This window comes from Archocentrus centrarchus, chromosome 4, assembly GCF_007364275.1.
Source record: "Archocentrus centrarchus isolate MPI-CPG fArcCen1 chromosome 4, fArcCen1, whole genome shotgun sequence".
In the NCBI taxonomy this organism is placed as follows: domain Eukaryota; kingdom Metazoa; phylum Chordata; class Actinopteri; order Cichliformes; family Cichlidae; genus Archocentrus; species Archocentrus centrarchus.
This window is the reverse complement of record NC_044349.1, coordinates 26455518-26480222: the sequence shown is the minus strand read 5'-3', so window position 1 is coordinate 26480222 and position 24705 is coordinate 26455518. Positions and strand designations below refer to the sequence as shown.

Sequence of the window (24705 nt, the reverse complement as noted above, 5' to 3'; positions counted from 1 at the left end):
TTGAGACATGGACAGGATGTTTTTATTCAGTCTGTTGAAGTTTTGGTTACACTGAAGCTGTATGTTCGTACCTGTGTCTGTGAGATATTTATAACAGAAGTGTCTGTGAGAATAAAGAAAGGAAGGAAAAAATACAAACCTAATTCCTTAAGAAATGTTTGTTAAACAGTAGTTCACCTGTAATTAATGGATCTGTTTTTCTTTCTTTTATTTTTTGTACACTCCTCCAGTTTCTGGCTGCAGGTAATGTGAGAATGAATTCATTTCTGCAGCAAATACATTTTCTGCTGAAAGCAGAAAAAGTAGAGAACAGACAAGAGTTTGAGCTGAAACTCAAAAAAGTGGACTCTGGACTTTTTCCCAGTGCTGCTGTGTTGGCAGTCCAGGTGAAGTCTTCAGATATGTGGGTCTCCAAGGACTTAAAGGCAGCTCCTCTCTCTACACATACTCCATTGATGTAAAGTGGAGCATGGTCCTCTCTCTGCCTCCTGAAGTCAACGACCGTTTCTTTGGTCTTAGTGGTGTTCAGCTCCAAGTTGTTTTTGCTGCACCACGCTGCCATCTCCCGTATTTTCTCCCTGTAGGCTGATTCATCACCCCCCATGATCAGGCAAACTTGATGATGGTGTTTGAGGGGTGGATGGGAGCACATATGTTGTATAAAGTAATAACAATAAATTGTCTTCTAAAGGTTACATTAATATCTTTAATGTTTACCAAGGCTGTTGAATACTGAACTGCACTGATGGCAGTTTTGGGGACCTTAGAAGCCAGAAAAGTAACGTCATCAGTAAGATTTGTGTTGCCTGAGCATATTAAACCCATGTGACTTTGTTAGTAACATGTCCTTTTTCCTTCTAACTAGCGTCTTTCTTCTTTTTCTTCATTCGCTGCATTCTGTGTGAACAACACTTAAATGTTAGGAGTTAAGTGCCTGAATAAAGAGGATCTGCCTCACAGGTTTGTGTTTTTAGCAGACTCTGGAGAGCATCTGGAGAACTGCTGCAGTTGCCCACCAAGGAGCTCATCACAAGGACAGTCTTCTCCCCGAGACTTCAACATGGTTTTAAACTATCAAGTGTTTGAGCAGTACACCACTTACAGTTAGACCAACTCAGTCCGTGTCACTATCTGTAAGCAAAGGGTTTGATTTTGGAGGTGAAGAGCTCAGCATGATCAGGTCAGCTACAATACAGCTTCATGGAAACCTTCACTATATTGCACATTATTTCTAAGTTTTCAATGCCATAACAGAATGTATGTTGTGTAAAACACAGCAGACCATATGTAAGAACCAGTCATATGAACTGAACTGTTAATATACTTTGAATGGAATATCTACTATATTCTAATATCCAGATGTTGAGAGCAGTTTCAGTCAATATCTCCTGTGTTCCAGTGGTACATTGTGGTACCTCATGCAAGTTTTTCCTGTTAAAGTCCAGCTTATCAGTCACAAAACCTTTTTCCAAACACATTAGCACAGGCCAACACAACTGTAGTGATCAAAGAAACAACACATTTACACACTAGTGTGTGGATCATCCCATTTCTAGTATGATTAAACAAGTTTGCACTTTTCTGTAAAGGGGGTGGCACACCCAGGTGTAAAACCCTTCAGGTTTTTTATGTTTCACACATGGAATAACCTCTGTCAATTTCCATCTGGTGTCATGTCGGCGGGTGGGAAAGGACACAGGTGCAGAGGCAACAGTTCACAGGAAACAAGATTTATTCCAAAAAACAGATATAACAAAACAGGCGAGGGTTGAAAGTAATCTGGCAGGCACGGAGAATCTGAAAAGAGAAAGCAAACAGGATCAGGCAGGAACTGACTAACTGAAAAGGTGATGGTCAGGGCGGGTAAGAAGGCTTACTCAGAAACTCAGGTTTAATGACTGGTCGGGGGCTTGGCTGGCGGAGTGAGTCTGGGCCGAGGAGGTCTGAGGGTCATGCAGGCGTAAGCAGGAGAGCAGGTGGCTGAGAAGATGGGCTCCAGCTTGGTGGAGTCTGGTTTCGCCCCTACGAGGGAAGGTGATGCTATAAGAGTGGAGATGATGAAGCAACAGGAACGACAGAGTGAATAACGGGTAAGCAAGAATGTCTTTCCAAAGTGCAAAGCAGCTTGGCTTACCACAGGGAGGTAGAACAATCTGGCGGCCAGTAAGGATCTCAGCTCCTTCTAAATACTCCTGACCTTGATGACACCAGGAATGGGTATGCGCCGAGGTGACGCAATGACAGGAAACAGCTACCTGCCCCAACAGATCATCTGGAAAAAAGAGACTCCCACAAACCGTACAGCCCGCTACGACCTATGACAACTAGAACAAGATTACACTTTTCTGCAAAGGGCGTGACAAACCCAGCTTCATTGTGACACTGATCCTAATTTTTGAACTCTGTCTTTCAACAAAACGTGACTTGAACTGTTTGAAGGCTGATAGCAAACTGTCCCTAACAAGTCCACTTTATTGCATGCTCATTGTCTCTGATTAGTGGTGCATAGGTGTTTAAGAAGTGCATGTTGTTGGTGCTTATTAATCTGTCATGCTTATGAGTGGCTCATGGTTGCTTAAAGCCTATGTCTGTACTTGACCACAGAGGCAGAGCATCATTCAATCCTGCCAGCTGCCTCTCTTGGCAGCATTTTGAGGATGACCGACTCCACGATCTCTGCAGGAAGACAGCTCATAACTTTTTAACAGTCTCTCCCTGTACTGATGCTCCTGTATCATCTGCTCTAATCAATAATCACACTCAAAGTGCAATCTGCACCACGGCTCAAAACTTTGAAGTCAATTAGAAAGGTTTTGTTTCTTAATGAAATTTGGTTTTATGTTGAGGAACACTAAACCAACCAGAAATGTAAATGCTTCATTGTGACACTGATCCTAAATTCTGAATAACTTTCAATGGAATATCTACTAATATCCAGATTTTGAGAGCAGTTTCAATCAATATCTCCTGTGTGGTACATTGTGGTACCTCATGCAAGTTTTTCCTGTTAAAGTCCAGCTTATCAGTCACAAAACCTTTTTCCAAACACATTAGCACAGACCAACACAACTGTAGTGATCAAAGAAACAACACATTTACACACTAGTGTGTGGATCATCCCATTTTGTCTTTCTAGTCTGATTAGAACAAGTTTGCACTTTACTGTAAAGGGCGTGACACACCCAGCTCTACAAAGCATTCAGTTTTTATCACTTTGACACATTCCACAGTTTGATTTCTGACTATATGAATCCTTCAACAAGGTTTTGAATTGTTTCTTTCATCCACTTTGAGTTAAATAAACCTACAAAGCTGATGCTCCAGACCTCAGACTAACTAATGTAATGCTGCTGTTGACCCACAAAATAGTTTTGAGCTCTGCTTGTTTGCAAGAAGATGTTTGTAATCATATATTAGCCATCTGGCATGATCAATTTGCATCAAGTACCACAATGTGACACTAAAACACAGGAGTGAGTGATGCTAAAAATGGGCTTCTGCATGTCTTGTAGAGATTCATCACAAGTGATTTATGCTCAATGATTTTGTTAAAACCTCTGAAAAGATTACTGACCAAGCTCATGTAATGTGGCATTAAAGCCAATTTCCAATTAAAATCCTGGACATTTCAAACTGACTCCAAAGATTTGAGCAGTAGTGTGTATTGTATGCATGTATGTGATGAGGATTTTGTTTCAAAGATCAGAATTTTTGAACTCTGTCTTTCAACAAAACTTGACTTGAACTGTTTGAAGGCTGATAGCAAACTGTCCCTAACAAGTCCACTTTATTGCATGCTCATTTTCTCTGATTAGTGGTGCATAGGTGTTTAAGAAGTGCACGTTGTTGATGCTTATTAATCTGTCATGCTTATGAGTGGCTCATGGTTGCTTAAAGCCTATGTCTGTACTTGACCACAGAGGCAGAGCATCATTCAATCCTGCCAGCTGCCTCTCTTGGCAGCATTTTGAGGATGACCGACTCCACGTTCTCTGCAGGAAGACAGCTCATAACTTTTTAACAGTCTCTCCCTGTACTGATGCTCCTGTATCATCTGCTCTAATCAATAATCACACTCAAAGTGCAATCTGCACCACAGCTCAAAACTTTGAAGTCAATTAGAAAGGTTTTGTTTTCTCTAGGAATTTTGGTTTTATGTTGAGAAACATTAAACCAACCAGAAATGTAAATGCTTCATTGTGACACTGATCCTAAATTCTGAATAACTTTCAATGGAATATCTACTAATATCCAGATTTTGAGAGCAGTTTCAATCAATATTCTCCTGTGTGGTACATTGTGGTACCTCATGCAAGTTTTTCCTGTTAAAGTCCAGATTATCAGTCACAAAACCTTTTTCTAAACACATTAGCACAGACCAACACAACTGTAGTGATCAAAGAAACAACACATTTACACACTAGTGTGTGGATCATCCCATTTTGTCATCCTAGTCTGATTAGAACAAGTTTGCACTTTACTGTAAAGGGCGTGACACACCCAGCTCTACAAAGCATTCAGTTGTTTAAAAATGTTTTTATTTTTCCATTTTACACATTGATTTCTTTTTTCCATTTCTCACAATCAGAATTTTTCAACAAGTTCTTAGAATATTTTTTTGTCTTTCCTCCCTTTTGCGACCAACTGTTCCCACAAACCTGAAGCTCCAAACCCCAAACTAAGTAAATGTAATGCCTTTTTGATAAGCACAGTAGTTCCAGCTCTGTTAATGTACTTACTGAAAGATGTTTCTAATGGTAGATGAGCCTCTCTACATTAGTGTATTATCTATTTCTGTACTCACAGTTTGTGGTTCTTCATACACAGTGAACTCTGCTCCATCTTTCTGCTGGTTTGTCTTTCCTCATCCTGCACCTTCATGTCTCCTGTCCTCTGAAACACCACTGGCTTGTTTTTGCCTTGAGTTGTAATATAAGAAATTACAAAGATTCGGCAAATCAGTAAAAGTTTTCATGCCTTCAATGCTGTTAAAGACTTTAATCTTAGCGGCCCCCTGTAGCCCTTGGAGACCGCTAATCGAACAAGTCTGCCAGACCACATCGTAGCAGTTACACATGCTGTAGTAATATCGTGTGTAATATTTCAACTTACTAAACATCAATAGTACTTTCATAACTCTAACTATAATAATATATATGAACAGGGGCGCAGCGATATACTTTCTCAGGTGTATAGGACACATTTTCAAGCGCCCCACCGTCCCCAACGTTCACAAAAACACACACAACGCACCCTATCAATGTTTACAGTGTTCGTGTGTGCAGATCTCACTTATTCATGGACTTAGATAATACAATACTTCTATTAAAGGTTTTACAGGCTTTTGGCATAACTTACCGATTGTCGTTTAACCATTTTGAAAAGATTTTTCTCCTCCCAACAACATTTTTGATCCTTCTCCGTCGTCCGTCCTGTTTACTTTAATACACGTCACGTAACTATCTGACCACAAGTGGTAACATTTTTCAAATGAAAACATTCGATCGAGTGTGTTAGTAAGCGTTATTTTGTTTGTGTGTGTGAGTGTGTGTGTGTGCCATAGCTGTACATGCTATGCACACGATAAAGCGCATGGAGTACGTTTTGTTCTTAACGGTTTTTACGGGATTTTTGCGAACCGTTAGAGGAAGGAAACAGCGCTCTGACACACGTTGAATGCATTATATGCAATTGTGAATCCTCTGGTTTTATATGCGAAAAGACTTATTGCTCTATCGTGGTTGCAATTTTAGCAGCATCTAAAAGCAGTCGGGAGCGCCGCCGCTCCGGCAGGTCACAATTAAATGTACTTGATCTCTGTTACTTGTTAGCTTCATTCAGAATTCATACGGGCCAAAAACTTGCGAATGAAACTACAACAATACAGTTATGTATCATATATTATGACTTTGTAATTCTTTCACATGACATTAACAAAATGTACTGTGGAAAAATGCACATTTGTATCAACATCCAACCTTCAGTCAAAGTACTAGTACTTTAGTACCACGAAAGAAACTCTTTCAGTGCGTTACGCACACATGTAAATTATGTACCAAGTTTAAAAAAACTTATGTGGTCCAAGGAGAAAATGCATTTGAATAATCTGATTTTAGTAAAGAGGCTGGTATTGGCGCAGTGAGTAGGTGCTCTCCTTGCAGCCGGAAAGTTGCCGGTTCAAGCCCCTTGTCATGTCCTGGGCCGATGGCCCAGTGTTTTATGTTTTCTTGGTATGGTTTCCGTTTTCTCAGGTTGTTTTGTTATCTGTTAGAGTTGCCCTCAGTTATTTCTAGTCCCTCGTGTCTCTCTGTATTCTGTGTCAGGTTTGCGTCTCTGTTCCCTTGTCATACTTCCTGTTTTATTTTGATATTCATCCAGCCCCTGTCTGTTGTATTCAGTTTTGCTTCCCTCTGGTCTCGTCTTAGTTATCAGTGTCACCTGTGTTCCCACCTGTTTCCTCTTCCCTCATCAGCCCTTCTGTGTATTTAAGTCCTGCGTTTTCTATGCCTGTTGTCGCGTCGTTGACGTTGTGTGTCCGTGTGTTCCTGTGTTCCCTGCGCCTGCCCTTCGTCTCCCTGTGCCTCCCTTCCACGGTTTTTGTATTTGTTTTTTCCCCGTTGAAATAAATCCCTTTTATGTTACGCTGACTTCTGGAGTCCTTCGTGTCAGCCATTCCTCGTCCATTTCCTCCCCGGCCATGACAGAACGACGCGACCAAACTAAAGACCCTGCAAGCTCCGGCTGCTACAACGGCACTCGCCTGGCGCTGGGGGGACCAGCTTTTTTGAACGGTCCCCGGCGACGCCGCTCACCGCCCCCGCCTAAACCGCGGGTCTGCCGCGTGGGCGGACTGTTTTTGGCGCCGGCCGCTCCCTCACCTGTCACTCCGCTTGCTGGTCCCTCCTTTTCTCAGCAGTCGCCGCGGCCACGGAGGACGAGATACCGGAGGACGCGGAGAGACGTTTTCCTGGAGCCGGCGCCCGGAATGACTCCAGAGGAGTCATTTTTCCGATTCCTGGGTCACAGGGGTCCTTGGCCTCCCACCACTTCCGCGTCACCACTGCCTGCTGCTGACGGAGGAAGACCAAGCTCCCGGCAGCATCAGAGAGAATCGCCGCGGGAGCAGAGCGGTAAAACGCCGCGGAGACGGTCACTCTCGCCTCAGTCAGCTGTAGCGCCAGTTCATTCTCCGTTTCCCCAGTTAGCAGTAGCGTCAGCTCTAGCGCCAGCAGCTCAGTCTCGGTCTCCCCAATCAGCTGTAGAGCCAGCAGCGCTGTCTCGCACTCAGGCTGCTCCCACGCAGCCAGCAGCGCTGTCTCGCACTCAGGCTGCTCCCACGCAGCCAGCAGCGCTGTCTCGCACTCAGGCTGCTCCCACGCAGCCAGCAGCGCTGTCTCGCACTCAGGCTGCTCCCACGCAGCCAGCAGCGCTGTCTCGCACTCAGGCTGCTCCCACGCAGCCAGCAGCGCTGTCTCGCACTCAGGCTGCTCCCACGCAGCCAGCAGCGCTGTCTCGCACTCAGTCTGCTCCCACGCAGCCAGCAGCGCTGTCTCGCACTCAGTCTGCTCCCACGCAGCCAGCAGCGCTGTCTCGCACTCAGTCTGCTCCAGCCCCTGTAGCTCTCCCTCGCACTCAGTCTGCTCCAGCCCCTGTAGCTCTCCCTCGCACTCAGTCTGCTCCAGCCCCTGTAGCTCTCCCTCGCACTCAGTCTGCTCCAGCCCCTGTAGCTCTCCCTCGCACTCAGTCTGCCCCAGCTCCTGTCGCTCCCCTTAGCACTCAGTCTGCCCCAGCTCCTGTCGCTCCCCTTAGCACTCAGTCTGCCCCAGCTCCTGTCGCTCCCCTTAGCACTCAGTCTGCCCCAGCTCCTGTCGCTCCCCTTAGCACTCAGTCTGCCCCAGCTCCTGTCGCTCCCCTTAGCACTCAGTCTGCCCCAGCTCCTGTCGCTCCCCTTAGCACTCAGTCTGCCCCAGCTCCTGTCGCTCCCCTTAGCACTCAGTCAGCCCCAGCTCCTGTCGCTCCCCTTAGCACTCAGTCAGCCCCAGCTCCTGTCGCTCCCCCTAGCACCCAGTCAGCTGTAGCTCCAGCTCCCCCTCAGTCGCAGTGTTCCCAGTCAGCTGTAGCTCCAGCTCCCCCTCAGTCGCAGTGTGCCCCGTCAGCTGTAGCTCCAGCTCCCCCTCAGTCGCAGTGTTCCCAGTCAGCTGTAGCTCCAGCTCCCCCTCAGTCGCAGTCCCAGACCCCTCAGTTAGCTCCAGCTCCCTCTGTTCACCCTGCTCCAGCTCCCTTAGCTCCAGCTTCCCCTGCACCCGCACCTGTTCCGCGGGTGGGGGCAGCCACGGACGGGCCGCTCCCCCTAGCACCCAGTCAGCTGTAGCTCCAGCTCCCCCTCAGTCGCAGTGTTCCCAGTCAGCTGTAGCTCCAGCTCCCCCTCAGTCGCAGTGTTCCCAGTCAGCTGTAGCTCCAGCTCCCCCTCAGTCGCAGTGTTCCCAGTCAGCTGTAGCTCCAGCTCCCCCTCAGTCGCAGTGTTCCCAGTCAGCTGTAGCTCCAGCTCCCCCTCAGTCGCAGTGTTCCCAGTCAGCTGTAGCTCCAGCTCCCCCTCAGTCGCAGTCCCAGACCCCTCAGTTAGCTCCAGCTCCCTCTGTTCACCCTGCTCCAGCTCCCTTAGCTCCAGCTTCCCCTGCACCCGCACCTGTTCCGCGGGTGGGGGCAGCCACGGACGGGCCGACCTCTGCACCCGCACCTGTTCCGCGGGTGGGGGCAGCCACGGACGGGCCGACCTCTGCACCCGCACCTGTTCCGCGGGTGGGGGCAGCCACGGACGGGCCGACCTCTGCACCCGCTCCTGTTCCGCGGGTGGGGGCAACCAGGTCCAAGCCTTCGCATCGGTTTTCTGTGTTAGCTGCAGCAGCAGGGTCTCAGTCAGCTCTAGCTCCAGTCGCTCTCCCTCGCCTTCAGTCAGCTCCAGTAACTCTTCCTCGGTCCCCAGTGTCAGCTGTTTCAGTGCCCTCTCAGTCAGTTCCCTCAGCCCCTGTCTTAGTTCCTTCGGTTTTGGTCCCAGTTCCCTCAGCTCCTGCTCCTTCTGTAGCTCCAGTAGTGTCAGCTCCCTCTCAGGCCCCAGTGTCAGCTAGCTCTCGGCCTGTTTCCACGCAGCCAGATCTCCCTAGCTCTCGGCCTGTTTCCACGCAGCCAGATCTCCCTAGCTCTCGGCCTGTTTCCACGCAGCCAGATCTCCCTAGCTCTCGGCCTGTTTCCACGCAGCCAGATCTCCCTAGCTCTCGGCCTGTTTCCACGCAGCCAGATCTCCCTAGCTCTCGGCCTGTTTCCACGCAGCCAGATCTCCCTAGCTCTCGGCCTGTTTCCACGCAGCCAGATCTCCCTAGCTCTCGGCCTGTTTCCACGCAGCCAGATCTCCCTAGCTCTCGGCCTGTTTCCACGCAGCCAGATCTCCCTAGCTCTCGGCCTGTTTCCACGCAGCCAGATCTCCCTAGCTCCCGGCCTGCTTCCACGCAGCCAGATCTCCCTAGCTCCCGGCCTGCTTCCACGCAGCCAGATCTCCCTAGCTCCCGGCCTGCTTCCACGCAGCCAGATCTCCCTAGCTCCCGGCCTGCTTCCACGCAGCCAGATCTCCCTAGCTCCCGGCCTGCTTCCACGCAGCCAGATCTCCCTAGCTCCCGGCCTGCTTCCACGCAGCCAGATCTCCCTAGCTCCCGGCCTGCTTCCACGCAGCCAGATCTCCCTAGCTCCCGGCCTGCTTCCACGCAGCCAGATCTCCCTAGCTCCCGGCCTGCTTCCACGCAGCCAGATCTCCCTAGCTCCCGGCCTGCTTCCACGCAGCCAGATCTCCCTAGCTCCCGGCCTGCTTCCACGCAGCCAGATCTCCCTAGCTCCCGGCCTGCTTCCACGCAGCCAGATCTCCCTAGCTCCCGGCCTGCTTCCACGCAGCCAGATCTCCCTAGCTCCCGGCCTGCTTCCACGCAGCCAGATCTCCCTAGCTCCCGGCCTGCTTCCACGCAGCCAGATCTCCCTAGCTCCCGGCCTGCTTCCACGCAGCCAGATCTCCCTAGCTCCCGGCCTGCTTCCACGCAGCCAGATCTCCCTAGCTCCCGGCCTGCTTCCACGCAGCCAGATCTCCCTAGCTCCCGGCCTGCTTCCACGCAGCCAGTCGTCTCCCGGCCTGCTTCCACGCAGCCAGTCGTCTCCCGGCATCCGGTGCCTCACTATGTAGGCCCCGTTCAGCCCATGGGCTCAGCTCAGTCCGAGCGCTCCGCGCCAGAGGGTCTCCGCTCAGTCCGAGCCGATGGGGGTCTCCGCTCAGTCCGAGCGCTCCACGTCGCCCGAGGGTTCCCCACCAGAGCCCGGGGTCGCCCGTCTCCGCCGCCGCATGCCCCGCGGTCGGCCTCCAGTGACTCCTCCTCGTCGTCGCCGCCGCCGCTGGGAGCGCGGTCGGCCTCCCTCATCCAGACTCTGCTTGGTGGCCTCTTGGCCTCTGCGGCCTCCTGCACTGTGTTTTCTGTTTTGGGCCTTCCCCTACACTCCCCTGAACTATGGACTGTTTTTCCCCTGCAGTTTGCTGTTTTTTGTTTTGTTTTGGCTCCTGCTCTGTTCATGGACTTTGACCCTTGTATTGGACTTTGGAGCTCTCCAGCCTTGCGCCATTGCTTTTGTTTATTCTGTTCTTTTTGCTTATTGTCTTTTTGCCCTCGTGTTCTAGGTCTTGCCCCTGTGCTTCCCCAGTGTTTTGGTTTTGTCCCTGGGCCTTCTTCCTTGTTGCTCCCTGCCTGGTTTTTGTTTTTTTGTTTCGGGCCCTCCTTCCTGGTCCCCCGCCTCCCGCCCTGGTCTGGTTTTGTTTTCTTGTTTTGGCCGTCAGGAGCCGGCCTTTGAGGGGGGGGTACTGTCATGTCCTGGGCCGATGGCCCAGTGTTTTATGTTTTCTTGGTATGGTTTCCGTTTTCTCAGGTTGTTTTGTTATCTGTTAGAGTTGCCCTCAGTTATTTCTAGTCCCTCGTGTCTCTCTGTATTCTGTCAGGTTTGCGTCTCTGTTCCCTTGTCATACTTCCTGTTTTATTTTGATATTCATCCAGCCCCTGTCTGTTGTATTCAGTTTTGCTTCCCTCTGGTCTCGTCTTAGTTATCAGTGTCACCTGTGTTCCCACCTGTTTCCTCTTCCCTCATCAGCCCTTCTGTGTATTTAAGTCCTGCGTTTTCTATGCCTGTTGTCGCGTCGTTGACGTTGTGTGTCCGTGTGTTCCTGTATTCCTGTGTTCCTGTGTTCCCTGCGCCTGCCCTTCGTCTCCCTGTGCCTCCCTTCCACGGTTTTTGTATTTGTTTTTTCCCCGTTGAAATAAATCCCTTTTATGTTACGCTGACTTCTGGAGTCCTTCGTGTCAGCCATTCCTCGTCCATTTCCTCCCCGGCCATGACACCCCTGCCCCTAAAGGTTTTCCCAAACAGAACCACAACACAACTGGCAATTATGACAACATATTTACATCCACAAGGCTTTAGTGTTTTATTGTTTATGTGCAGAAATTCAAACAACTTTTATATTCTATTTTTTTTTCTTCAATTAGCAGACAGCTTTAATATCTTGAATGACAATCCCTCCGTTTGCACACTATCAAAGCTTAGTTTACATAACATGGACATAACAAGTGTCACTGCAGGATCATGTGCCTCTCTGTTTCTGTACCCCATCTCAGTCCACATCTGAGTGAAAAGCCCAGTACGAGAAAACAAAAAGATTACTTTGAACTGTGAATCGTGCACAGCTACTCTATTGGAATCCAAGAATAAAAAATATGGAGCTGGAAATAAGCAAAACAGAATTTTTTTTTTATTAAAAATATCATACAATTACAATTTTACAAATTACAATACAATCACATTAATCAGAAATTACAATTTAAATTCTGAGTTAGGATAAAAATTATTTACATACAATTTTTCTGGAAGAAAGGTCCATGTTTACATAAAAAAAATATGAATTTTACATCACTTAAGTTGGTTTCTTAAAAGCATCCCTTTCATTAAATCAGTACAGGGTAGAGATCTTTAAACAGTATGCTAATGAGAAAGAAAACGTATTAAATATAAATAATGGCAGAATTGATAAGCAAAAACAATGACAAGGCTTAGAAACACAAAAGTTCCAGACTGCTTTTGTTTCATGCACTTTGAACCTGGAGCTTCACTATATGTTCAGCTTGTGTGCATCTTAAGCCCTGCTGGTGGGACAGGTAAACAGGAACTATAATACAGACTGAAACTCATTCAAAAACCGTTAAACAGGCAACACAGAACTAAAAACTGAAGTCAAATAAACTGAATAAATAAGCGTTACAATTTGTTACTGTTCTGGATAGAAAACATATCAATGACCTGAAAATGCAGTCATTTAATCAGTGGAGGCTCTGGGTCCTCCTGGTCCAGAGGGGAGTTCCCCTCCTGGATACAGAGCTGCTGGTCATCCAGACCCTCCTCAGTCATGTTGTGTGAGGTCTTAAAGGGACATAAGAAAAAAGTTACTAATGTTGTGATTAAGGATCCTTTTTATTGTGCTGCGGTGTATCAGTCTGTTTGTTCTTGAAGGATTTCAGTGACTTTTCATCCTCCACCATCATGAGCTGTACAGATTGGTTAGACTCGGGGATTTCAACATACGCACTGACCTCTTTACCAGAGGTTTTATCAGCGTCATGAATTCTAATCAAGATGTCTGGGCCCACACACATCAAAGGACCCTGGATCTTGTTTTTAAATTTGGATCTAAATAGTGAGGACATTTTTATTTCTAATCATTGTGGTATTTTGTGATTTCTAAACATTGGAGGTATGTGCCCCCCTGCAGCCCCCTGAGGGGGGGGATCATGCTGGATACACTGATACGGACTGGGTAATGTATTAGGAATGAAAAGTTGCCACATTGATTCATGCAAGTGAAAATGATCAACCTGCAGATGGCTGAATTCAAGGACACCCAGGAAATCAAAGTGAAAAAATTATGCGGCAGACTAGTCCATTTTGCCGAAATGTCATTGCAGCAACTGAAAATGATACTCAGCAGATTGTTTCATGTCTGTCACAGGCTCAGGGTGACCCTGTTCTCACCTGTGGAAAGCACAGGATGCCAGTGATATACCTGCCAATTCTGGTATTCCCTTGCAAATGCTAATTAGGTACTCCATGGTGCCGGGCAGTGAGCACAGGGCCCACTAGAGAACATCAGGCTCTCAGGCCACCCTCATGAAGTATGATACTGGTCTTTCTGCTGTCCGGCTCTCCTAGAGTTACTGCCTGTCTCCTGGAATCTCCTCCATGTTTTTGAGAATATGCTGAGAAAGACAGCATATTCTAGAACCACAAGGATGGAATACACATCTGACCACTCAATCAGCTGTAACTATCTACTGCAAGTGAAAACTAGGTAGTAGTAGATGTAGTGACACATGAAGCTTTAAGTGTTAAATTACATCCATTTTAAATTCAGTCTTGATTTGCATGAGCAGATTTGGTGGTATCAGTGAAGAGCTGATGGACCATTTTGAAATAGCTTCTCTATAGCAGCATGGTGTAAACAGAACTGAGCAAAAATATAGCACAGTTCCCGTTCATGAAAATGAAGGAATAAGTTATCTGGTGCAAACAGTGTTGGCTGATCCATATGCTTCTTGCAATGTGTTGGCAAAGGAAAAATAGTGACTATTTCCATTGTTACTCTTGAAAGTGTGCTGTTATCTGTTGCTGTGTGCAGGTATTCCTGTTGTTTTGAGGAGTAAATTTTCTGCTTCTCAGTTCTGGGACGACTGCAGCAAATATAACATCACTGTTATACAGTACATAGGTGAAAATCTGCGTTATCTCTGCAACACCCCACAGGTTTGTACCAACATAACATCATCAATAATGCTACTGTCACACACACAGAAAAGTTACAAAAACAACAAACAAAATCATGTTTCTTCTTTTCTCTTCAAACAGAAACTCAGTGATAAAAATCACAAAGTTAGACTTGCAATAGGCAACGGGATGAGAGCAGATGTTTGGAGGGACTTTGTAAAACAGTTTGGAGACATTCAAATCAGAGAATTTTACGGAGCAACTGAGGGGAACTTTGGTCTGTTGAATTATAGTGGCAAGGTGGGAGCTATTGGGCGAGACACCTTCCTGAACAAGGTAAAAGTCCATGTTTGAGTCCAGATTAGGAAGAAAAACCTGTCACTCAGTAAGCAGTGTTCCAGCTTTTTTCTTTTAAATTTGCAGTGGCTTTTTCCATATGCTGTGATCAAATATGATATAGACAAAGGAGAGCCTTTGAGGGATTCATCTGGTTTCTGCATAGAGGCTGCCAAAGGTCTGTTGCCACCGGAGATGCTTATAACACTGATGACGGTTATTTTTTTTTTTGTTGTTGTTTTATTTCTAAAGTTCTCACCCATGCAGCTTTATAAATGGTCAAAATTCTACAGATTGTTTGCTCAGCCACAGTGTACTTCACAACACACAAAGTGAATGTTTAAAAGATTCAAAAATATGACATCTTTACAACAATGTCATGTATGCTGCCTTTAAACGTAACAGCCACCAAAGATTATTTTCTTCCATGCTTACTTTGATCAGGTGAACCTGGACTTCTGGTGACTTTAATAACAGCAAAATCTCCATTCGTTGGTTATGCGAGAGAGACTTGCAGCAAACTGAGAAAAAGAAGCTGCAATAATGTCTTCAAGAAAGGTGATCTGTACTTCAACACTGGCGACCTGCTGCGCACTGATGAGGATGATTTCATTTACTTCAGTGATCGTGTTGGAGACACGTTCAGGTGAGTTCATCTTTTGAATTGAAGCTTAAAAATCAGAGTTCACACAGAGCACTAAAAAAAAAAAAGCTTTTGACAGATGGAAAGGAGAGAACGTAGCTACAGCTGAGGTGGCTGACATCCTCGCGCTGGCTGACTGCATTAAAGAGGTCAGTGCTTATGGAGTCAAAGTGCCGGGTAAATGTTGCTTTTCTGCTGCACTTGTTGCCAAAAACAATAACAAGATTTTCAAACAGACACTGTGTTCTAACAAAGCACACTACAGTTTGACAATTTAATTACTGAATTGAATGCTTTTTCTAAGTCCACAAAACACATGTAGACTGGATGGGCAAACTCCCACGCACACTCGAATGTCCCTGAGAGGATAAAGAGCTGGTCCAGCATTTTGTCAGCAGGATGAAACACTGAGTTCTAACGAAGTATGTTGTGCCCTTAAAAGCTGACATCCGGAAATACAAACTACTTCCTCTCTCTATGATTGGTTGCATTAACGCTATAAAAAATGATAGTTGCTGTTTTTGTACTTCTTTCAGGTCTTACCAATTTATCTACTAGTGCCATGTTTAAAAAACTCGGGATAACCTGATTCTTTCCTTTGTATGGAGAAATAAACCTCATATTTCCAAGGTGCCTTGGTCTTCCTGTCTTTAGACATTCTGTTGGGCAAATGCGTTTTCTGGAAGTGGGCTTCTCCTGATGATGACTGGCCACTGGCTGCTCCACTCTGGTTAAAGATTGAATCTGCTTTAATATCGGACTCTTAGCTTTTCTTCTGGATCATTGTTTCCCTGTACATGTCCTAATCACAACTTAATTTTCAGAAACTCCTAAACATTCTAAACATTTAGTTTTCTGGTTTGTTAAAGCTTTCACCAGCTCGGTTACTGCAGCCATCTTAGGGAAGCCTGGGCCAACAAACTGAGTTCTGCAATTTCAGATGAACTTTGGGACGAGCGCCTGTCTTCAGTTTACAGCTGCTTGTCAGTTCCATGTACAGGCTGATTAAGTTTAAAGTCTTGTATAGGCTCCATTATTCCAAGACTAAACTTAACAAAATATTTGGCACTCTCTCCCCCATGTGTGACACATGTGGTATTGCTGAAGAGTCATTATCACACCTGTTGTGGTCCTGAGCACATGCAGAGGTGTTGGTGTGAAAGAAGAAACAGGGTGAGGTGTGAGCAGAAGATCCAGTGTGGTGACCCCTAAAGGGAGGAGATGGAGGAAGAAGAAGAAACTACAAAAACTGTAGTTTGTCTGACACATTATGCACCTACTGTAATTGCATTATTGCTCTGTGGGTCTTAAAGCTTAATAGATCATACCACTGCAATTATCTTGCAAAAATTATGCTTAAATTGAACAAGATCAATTATATACGATGTCATCATATCCAAAATTCATTAAAAAAAATGTCATGAAAGTATCAGTGGATTCCTCTTCTGGCTCAGCCACACCACATGTCTGCAAAGGTTCATCTCAGACCGCTGTAATATTCCTGAGAAAATAAAGGGCAATTATCATATTTCACTATGCTATTCTGATTACATGATATCAAAAATCAATTTAAAATATTCCTTATAACAATATTTCTTTCTCAAATCAATTTATTTTGCTCATTTCAGGCATACTTAGAAACCGAATCTAATGTAATAATTTTATAGTTGAACATCATCAAATCATATACAAATGTGTACTTTATTCACATTTATACTTCTGACAGATAACTTTGCAGGACTCTTCTACACAAGTACAACAGCAATGTGAAGTACTGTGAAAAAAAATTCCTCCTTCCTGATTTTTTTTTTTTGCATATTTGTCACACTTGCACGTTTCAGATCATCGAACCAATTTTAATAGTAGAGAAAGATAACAGGCAAATACAAAATGTAGTTGTTAAATGATAATTTGATTTATTAAGGGACAAAAGCTGTTCAAACCTACCTGGCCCTATGTTAAAAATAAATTGCCTCTTTAACCTAATGAGGGGTTGTGCCACCCTTTCCAGAATTGTTTTAATCCAACCACACTGGAGGGTTCAACAGCCTGTTGAAGGTCACAATCAGATTTAAGTCTGGATGGGATTTGGCCACTCCGAAGGCTTTTATTTATTTCCTGAAGGGCATTCTCCTTCAGGATTTTCTGGTAGAGAGCAGAATTCATGGTTCCATTAATTACAGCAAGTCGTCCAGGACCTGAAGCAGCAAAGCAGCCCCAGACCATCAAAATACCACCACTATGTTTCACAGTTGATATGATGTTCTTTTTATCTTTATTCCGAATGTAATGAGACACAAACCTACCAAAAAGTTTAACTTTTGTCTCATCAATTCACGAAATATTTTCCTAAAAGTCTTGGGGGATCATCGAGATGTATTTTGGCAAGTGCGATGAGCCTTTGTGTTCTTTTTGGTCACCCTGATCTTAACTGAGGTAAGTGAGGCATGCAGTTCTTTAGGTCTTTCTTCTTGATGTTCTGGGTTCTTTTGTGACCTCCTGGATGAGTCGTCATTGCACTCTTGGAGTAATTTTGGTTGGCCAGCCACTCCTGGGAAGGTTCACCACTATTCCCAGCTTTAATTTAAATCAAATAATCAACATGTGTTTGAAGTGCAGACTTTCAGCCCAAATTCATATTGCCAAATTTTGGCAGGGATATCAGCATGACTGTAGTTTAGGTCACGTCAAAGATTTTAATGAATTTCCAATAGAAGTGAATCGTGAATGCATAACTAGCAAAATTCATCTTTATTTGCATAGAGAAGATTAAAAGAACCTATTTTGATTTCATGAACACCCTAACATAAAATGTCTTAAAATGCACAATATAATAAATCAAACTGTGATATGTAATAGTGCCTTACATAACGGTCAAATATAAGATAAATTGTTCTTTTTCTGTCTATTTGCACACCTGACCTGAACAATAATCAGCAACAAAGGAGAAGCACTACTATAAAACTTGGGTAGAAGCACAAGAACATTTAAGAGGCGGCACTGCAGGTAGACGGGCAGTCCACGGCCTGCCAGCGCGCTACCACTGCTGAACTGTAATTTCAGCATTTCAGGAAAGATTACTCGGTCACCGGCTGTTTTAGCAAGACTTTATCTGGACTTTGGATTGTTATATAATACTCTTTCCCGTGAACTGATTGTACTTTGTTTCCTGGAGGTAGCACAGTGAAAGCACTGAATTAATTCTGCACAAATTAGTGAAGATATGGAGACAATATACAGCTTGCTCGGCTTGGAGTGGCTAGATGGCAGGAGCATTTTAATATTTTTGTGTGTGTTTCTCCTGCTGACTGATTTTCTGAAGAACAGAGCGCCGAAAAACTTTCCTCCCGGACCGTGGGCTCTTCCTTTCATTGGTGATCTTTATCGCATCCAACCCAGCAGACTTCACCTGCAGTTCACAGAGGTATAATTCCATACAAATATTTATATTGCTATTTAATAGAAAATAAAGTGTCAGAGGCTTAAAAAAATACTCTGAGCTCATCTATTTTTATCCATTAGGTCACACTGTAAATCACTTTCTATAAATTGATTTAAATAAGTCAATAGATGTGCGTATGAAAGAAAAATCCTGAAAGTCAAAAATATTTCATGAAAAAAAGTAAATTATGGACTCCAATGGAAGATGGCCAAATTGAACTTTATACTAGGTCTCCTTTAGTCCCTGTACTGATACCGTTAATCATTCTCCAAAACAAATAACATGCTTTGAGAGAAGCTGGGGGTTGTAATTGTTTTGGTGTCAACATACAGGTAAAAGTTTACAGCCTAGTTTCTTGGTGTGACGCTGTTAATACTTGTGAGGCAACATTGTTGGAATATTAATACATGCTGTTAATTTTTGGATTAAGTTGTGAATCCTCCAGATATAAAAAGGGAGTTGAAAATTCAGATCAGCGTCAATAGCGGCATTTCCAAACAGACTTTAGCAGCTCAAAAGAAACAGTTAAACCTGGGGGTTAAAACAGAAGCGGGAACTCACAACAGAGTGACTCATTTTAAAGTGTTCCTCCTTGAAATGTATGTCCACTCAGTGGTGAACCACAGCACTGATCTACTGCCTGTTTTTAGTTAGCAGAGAAGTATGGAAACATTTTCAGCCTCCGACTCTTTGGTGGAAGAATTGTGATCATTAATGGCTACAAGTCCGTGAAAGAGGCGTTGGTCCAAAAAGGAGAAGACTTCGTGGATCGTCCCGTCATACCAATATTTGAACTAGTGGGGAACAGAGGTGGAGTTTGCTGCAGTTTGATCTTTCTAGAGCTAGCTGATGTTTATGAGACCAGCAGCATCAGACTCCATTTACACCATTTCGGGGCTAATGATTTTCATGTTCTTTAAAGGTCTTGTGATGTCAAACGGTTATCCATGGAAGCAGCAGAGGAGATTTGCTCTTCATACACTCAGAAACTTTGGTCTGGGCAAGAGGACCCTGGAGTTATCCATCCAGCAGGAGTGCCAGTATCTCACAGAGGCTTTTGCAGATAAGCAAGGCACAAACAATTTTCACTTGCACTGCCTACAACTTTGAAGACACAAGCATGCACCAACAGCTTCATATATTGTGCATTTAGGTATAATGAAACCTGTTACATGTACATCAAACAGCGCCATATTCCTGCGGCTCATCACATGCTGTATTTTATGTTTGTAACTTAAGTCCCAATTTTCTCTATTAATATTATTACATTTTGCAGAGGATCCTCATTCCTTTCTGTATTTTACAGGAAAGCCCTTTAATACCCAGTCACTGATAAACAACGCTGTGTCAAACATCATCTGCTGTTTGGTGTTTGGGAGTCGGTTTGAGTACACTGACAAGCAGTTTCAGTCTATCCTCCAGAAATTCAGCAACATTGTGCATTTACAGGGAGGTTTGTCAGCACAGGTGAGCCTTTCTTTTTTTGTTTTTGTTTTTTACAAAATGCAACATCCAATAATATCATCAGAGTATTAAAGTACTGATAAAACTAAATGTCCCGTTTTCAAAATATGATTCAAGTTAAACTTTATTAGTATTATTGTGTATTTTATGTATCAAAGGTAAAAGTACCCATTAGGCACTAAAATTGTGTGTGTTGCTCATATGTTGCCCAGTTATATTTGTGCTGCTTTGTTGGCTCCATGGTGTAGTTACATGTTCAGCTAACAAGCTAAAGATCTCTGGGAGAAGATGTAAATCCCTTTGGGGTTGCATCAGGAAGGGCGTCCGGCATAAAACATGCAGAGCTACCTGCTGTTGTGACCTGTTGTGAATAAGGGAGCAGCCAAAAGTACCTTTATTTTTGCTACAATCATTTCAGTATAACAATGAACTGTTGTTTCTGGTTGTGATTAAGTTTTAATTGCTTTATGTCTAGTTAGATTAGGCAGTGCACTTGTTTCCCAAATAAATTCATATTTCAAATAATTCATATTTCAGTTCAGCAGAGAGAGTTCTTTCATTTCTTTTATATAAATATGATTTTTTTTGGAGGTCTATTTTTTAAACTGATTACATGTTTGTCTTAATGATTCTGGATCTGCTAATGTTCCATGACATTTGGGTTTCCAAATGTCTTTAGCTCCTGATCTATTCCTGTAACGGCAGGTAGGATTTACTTAACGGGTCTACAGATTATTCTGTGCACTTCCAGCTGTACTGATAGTGTTCCCAAGTTAAAAACCTGCCATGTCATAGATTGTAATATGTTTTAGTATTATATTTGGCCCCCATTCCTGCAAAATCCCCCGAAAGCATAACACTGGAGGCCCTCATCCTGTGGCTCCGTTATGTAGATTTTTTTTTTTTTTTTTTAATAAATGCAAACAGTGAACCTTTCATCGATTAAAACCGTACAAGTTGTTTATAGGCTGTGGGATAACTTAGCAGCGGTTTTCCTGCTCTGTAGATGTACAACACAATGCCCTGGCTGATGAAGTGGATCCCTGGACCACATAAGACACTATTAGCTCTAGTACAGGAGTTAATTGAGTTTGTAGAAGTCAAGATCAAAGAACACAGAGAAAACATTGACCCTTCATCACCAAGAGACTACATTGATGCCTTCCTTATAGAAATGGGAGAGGTGAGTGTTGCGCCTCTTCTCTGTTGTCGACATTTCTAATAAAATATGTGATATGTAACCATGTAACAGATTTTTGCTCCTCTCTCTCTCGTCACACGTAAAGAAGGAGGACAAAGAATCGGGTTTTGATCTACAAAATTTGTGTTATTGTGCTCTGGACCTGTTCGGTGCTGGAACTGAAACTACTACCACTACTTTACACTGGGGGCTGCTTTACATGATCTACTACCCTGACATACAAGGTGTGTGTATGAAAAACAAATACCTGTACTACATATTTTGTCACCATCTTACCATGACTTTACATTCTCGGGGGTCTCTCAGTGCTCAAATGTATTGTGAGACAAAGTGTGTGGGATGTATAATTTCCCCCTTAAGTCTTCTGTGTGCTACACACAGACTCACACTGTTTCCTGTTTACTGTGTAGAGAGAGTCCAGGCTGAGATAGATGCTGTGATTGGTTCATCCAGACAGCCCTCCATGAGTGACAGAGAAAACATGCCCTATACTGATGCTGTTATTCATGAGATCCAGAGAATGGCCGACATCATCCCCATCAATCTGGCTCACATGACAAGCAAGGACACCACACTGGATAAGTACACAATCCCAAAGGTACACAGGAGAAGTACCTTTATTGTATTTTATTCTATAAATCAGATTTTTGTCGGTATAGTTTTTGAAATAAACCATCCTTTAATATAAGTGTAACTAATGCAACTTTAAGTCACTGAGAAATACTGCAAGATGATTTTTTTTTTTAATGGTCATATGTGTGTGAGTCAAAAGCAAAACCAAAAACTGATGGTGAAAATAACTCTGGAAACACATTTTATTCACTTAAAGTACTCAAACTCTTCCAGAACCATTTCATAGCTCTTCTCTTAAATTACATTAAACTATCTTCTGTCAGCTGATTTTCCATCAACCAGCAAATTAACACAATTACCAATTACAATTTGTATTGTTTTGACCTTTTTTAGGTTTCTAGGATACTTCGTCAGCATAAAAGCTAAACTTAGATGGATGAAAAGTACTTCAAGTTATATTTTGTTTTTTCCAAACTTGCACAAGAAACAAAGCAGGACAAATACTAAAAACATACAACATCTGTTTAAATAATCCATGAAATCAGTCATTTTTTTTCAGGGTACCATGATCATAACTTTACTGCACTCGGTCTTGTCTGATGAATCGATGTGGGAAACTCCACATTCCTTCAACCCTCAACAATTTCTGGACCAGGATGGTAAATTTATGAAGAGAGAGGCCTTTATGCCTTTTGCTGCAGGTTAGTCAGTTTCCACATAAACACTGCAATCCTGATCTCTTCAAGAAATTTCCTGATTGGAGTGCATGTGCAAATCCTGGCATTAAACATTAAACAGTCTGGAGAACTTGCAGGAAACACATGTGCATCTTGTGTGCTGCCACTTGCATTCTCTCTGCTTTTATTAAAGAAGCCCAGGTGGAGCAGTGCCAGTGAACTGTTTGTGTCTGCTAATGTCAGCTCTTTGATGGCTGTTTAAAGGAATCTTATGTATAAATTTATTTGTCGACTAAATGAGTCCAATAATAGAATTATCATACTGTTGACTAACATTAAATACAGTGCAGTAAGATGTACATCTGTATATTGGAAACATTGGTATGACTGCCGCCTAAAAGATTAGGAGTCTTTTTATGTTTCTATCTATCTATCTATCTATCTATCTATCTATCTATCTATCTATCTATCTATCTATCTATCTATCTATCTATCTATCTATCTATCTATCTATCTATCTATCTATCTATCTATCTATCTATCTATCTATCTATCTATCTATCTATCTATCTATCTATCTATCAATCAATCAATCAATCAATCAATCAAGGCAGCTCCCCTCCTCTAAACCAAACAGTATATTTCCAGTAGTGCGAATGTGTCTGAAGCACATTTCCTGTTGTGTGCTGCATGTGAGACAGGGCAACCACAGAGAGTGTCCTGACCTGATTCTCCCAGTGTTTTCCAGACTTCGTGTATGAAAACAGCTTTTGTATCTTTAGTTTGTTCCACAGCTGCAGTAATAATCTGTGATCAAGGTGAACGTCCTTGTGAATGAAACTCAACTCAACTGTGTGTTCTGGTGTATTCTCAGGCAAGCGTGTGTGTCTCGGGGAACAGCTGGCCAGGATGGAGTTATTCCTGTTCTTCACCTCCCTCCTTCAGAGGTTTTCATTCTCTGCACCTGCAGGAGAGCAGCCCAGTCTGGAGTTCAAGTTGGGAGTATCTCGATCCCCCAAACCTTATCGTCTCTGCGCTGTACCGCGATAAAGCAGAAAGTAGCATGATAAATCAGTGTGTTTCACTGCATGTATTTTGCAATGCAAATTAGCTACATTATTTTTATCCTATAGCATGAGCAAAACATAATTTGGAAGTATTATATTTATGACATTCAAATATGAAAAAATAAATAAAGCAAAGTACTTAAAGGAAATCTGTGCTTTTCCTCTGCACAACTTGAGGTGTGTAAATAAATTTCATGCTTCTCATTCGCACCGCTATTTTCTAAATTTCACGCTGTGGTTTTAGTCTGAGGTTTTGGAAAGTGAGAAAAACACTCAAAATAGAGAGTTCAGCTGAGTTTCTCTCTGTTGTTGCTTTCTGTTTATTAAAATTATTGTAGTTTGAAAGAAAAAAACTGGATAATTCAGCAAAGTTCTGTGGAGCACAAAGTTTGTGTGAAGGAAAATGTCAATAAAGAATTTAATAAATTTAAAGGTTTTCAGAGTATTGGTATGTGTTATATTTTTGGTAAGAAAGAAAGAAAGAAAGAAAGACAGAAGCACTCTCTGTCATGTCACTTATAAAAAGTAGCACTTTCAGAGTTTTATTTGAACTAATAACATGAAGCAGTATTAATTCTGAAAACTCCCTCAAACCTCAAGCCTCTTTTTATCTCACGAGCATGCAGTCTGTCAAATGTCTGGGTTTTCCCTGTAAAGCGTTTGAAGATAGAGATGGAAAATAAGTAGTGATAGAAAATCACAAAAACCAAGGCAACTAGAGACTGCTGAACAGTTTAAGCTGAAGTACTTTGGAGGACTACAAGCACAAGCAAACGGCTTCAGTGAGAAAAGATGTTCCAGCGTAAAGTGAGATTTAAAGTGTAAGTTTGCTTTAAAACCTTCTAAAATAAATGATGTGTTTAAGTGTTTTTTGTTAACACTTTGATCATATTTAGGTTTTTTTTTTTTTTTCAGCCCTGATAAGCTTTGTTACGTAAGTCACTGCTTCAGCACATTTTGACTCACTGTAAAGGGGGGAGAAAAGCCTCAGAAGTGTGAGGATGAGCACAAATTAAAATAACCGAGCTGTCAGCGTGTTCTTCAGGGTAAAAACGGATGTCAGCTGTGTTACTTGCTGGGTTGACCACTGGATGATCTGCCAACAGCAGCATGTTTAATGAGAGCAGGTGCTGAGAACACTCATGTTTCAAGTCAACTGAATCTTTGTGGCGATGAAAAACAGGCAACAGAAGTAGGGCAGCAAACTACTCAAAAGAATGATCAAAGTTACTGCATTTGTCAGAATACCACCAAACTAGGTCACTGGCCTCTTTAAAGCATTTCAGTCCCATGAAAGAGATCACTTTAGTCAGGTGCTCCGCACACAGCAAGTCAGGATAGGTTTACTGTGAAAGCCTCTTTGGATGTATCTTGATAAGAACACCCAGACGGAATGAAGGTGAGCTTTATCTCAACACATCATCTACACATCAAATTTATGGCATGCGCAGTCTTCGATAGCCAAGAAC

The 24705-nt window shown here is 43.5% G+C and overlaps 2 protein-coding genes and 1 long non-coding RNA gene across 4 annotated transcripts; 2 read left to right on the top strand and 1 right to left on the bottom strand.

Annotated features, from left to right (window-relative positions):
- Positions 1–1716: 1716 nt before the first annotated feature.
- On the bottom strand, positions 1717–5577 carry LOC115778548 (uncharacterized). Of its 2 annotated transcripts, none has more exons than XR_004019846.1 (5): positions 5359–5577; positions 4805–4919; positions 2135–2324; positions 1878–2040; positions 1717–1797 (listed from the first exon to the last, which is right to left on the bottom strand). It is a non-coding gene; the product is annotated as an uncharacterized LOC115778548 (long non-coding RNA). The 2 variants fall into 2 exon arrangements; XR_004019847.1 differs by having other exon boundaries at positions 2135–2272.
- Positions 5578–13361: 7784 nt separating this feature from the next.
- On the top strand, positions 13362–15401 carry LOC115778887 (very long-chain acyl-CoA synthetase-like). Its single transcript, XM_030727256.1, has 7 exons — positions 13362–13392; positions 13748–13872; positions 13975–14169; positions 14257–14347; positions 14614–14815; positions 14892–14989; positions 15349–15401. The coding sequence occupies exons 1-7, from the start codon at positions 13362–13364 to the stop codon at positions 15399–15401; spliced, it is 795 nt and encodes a 264-aa protein (XP_030583116.1).
- Positions 15402–17941: 2540 nt separating this feature from the next.
- On the top strand, positions 17942–23647 carry LOC115778546 (cytochrome P450 2J6-like). Its single transcript, XM_030726623.1, has 9 exons — positions 17942–18236; positions 18905–19064; positions 19177–19326; positions 19561–19721; positions 20725–20901; positions 21005–21143; positions 21330–21517; positions 22052–22193; positions 23044–23647. The coding sequence occupies exons 1-9, from the start codon at positions 18036–18038 to the stop codon at positions 23217–23219; spliced, it is 1494 nt and encodes a 497-aa protein (XP_030582483.1). The 5' UTR covers positions 17942–18035; the 3' UTR covers positions 23220–23647.
- Positions 23648–24705: the final 1058 nt, after the last annotated feature.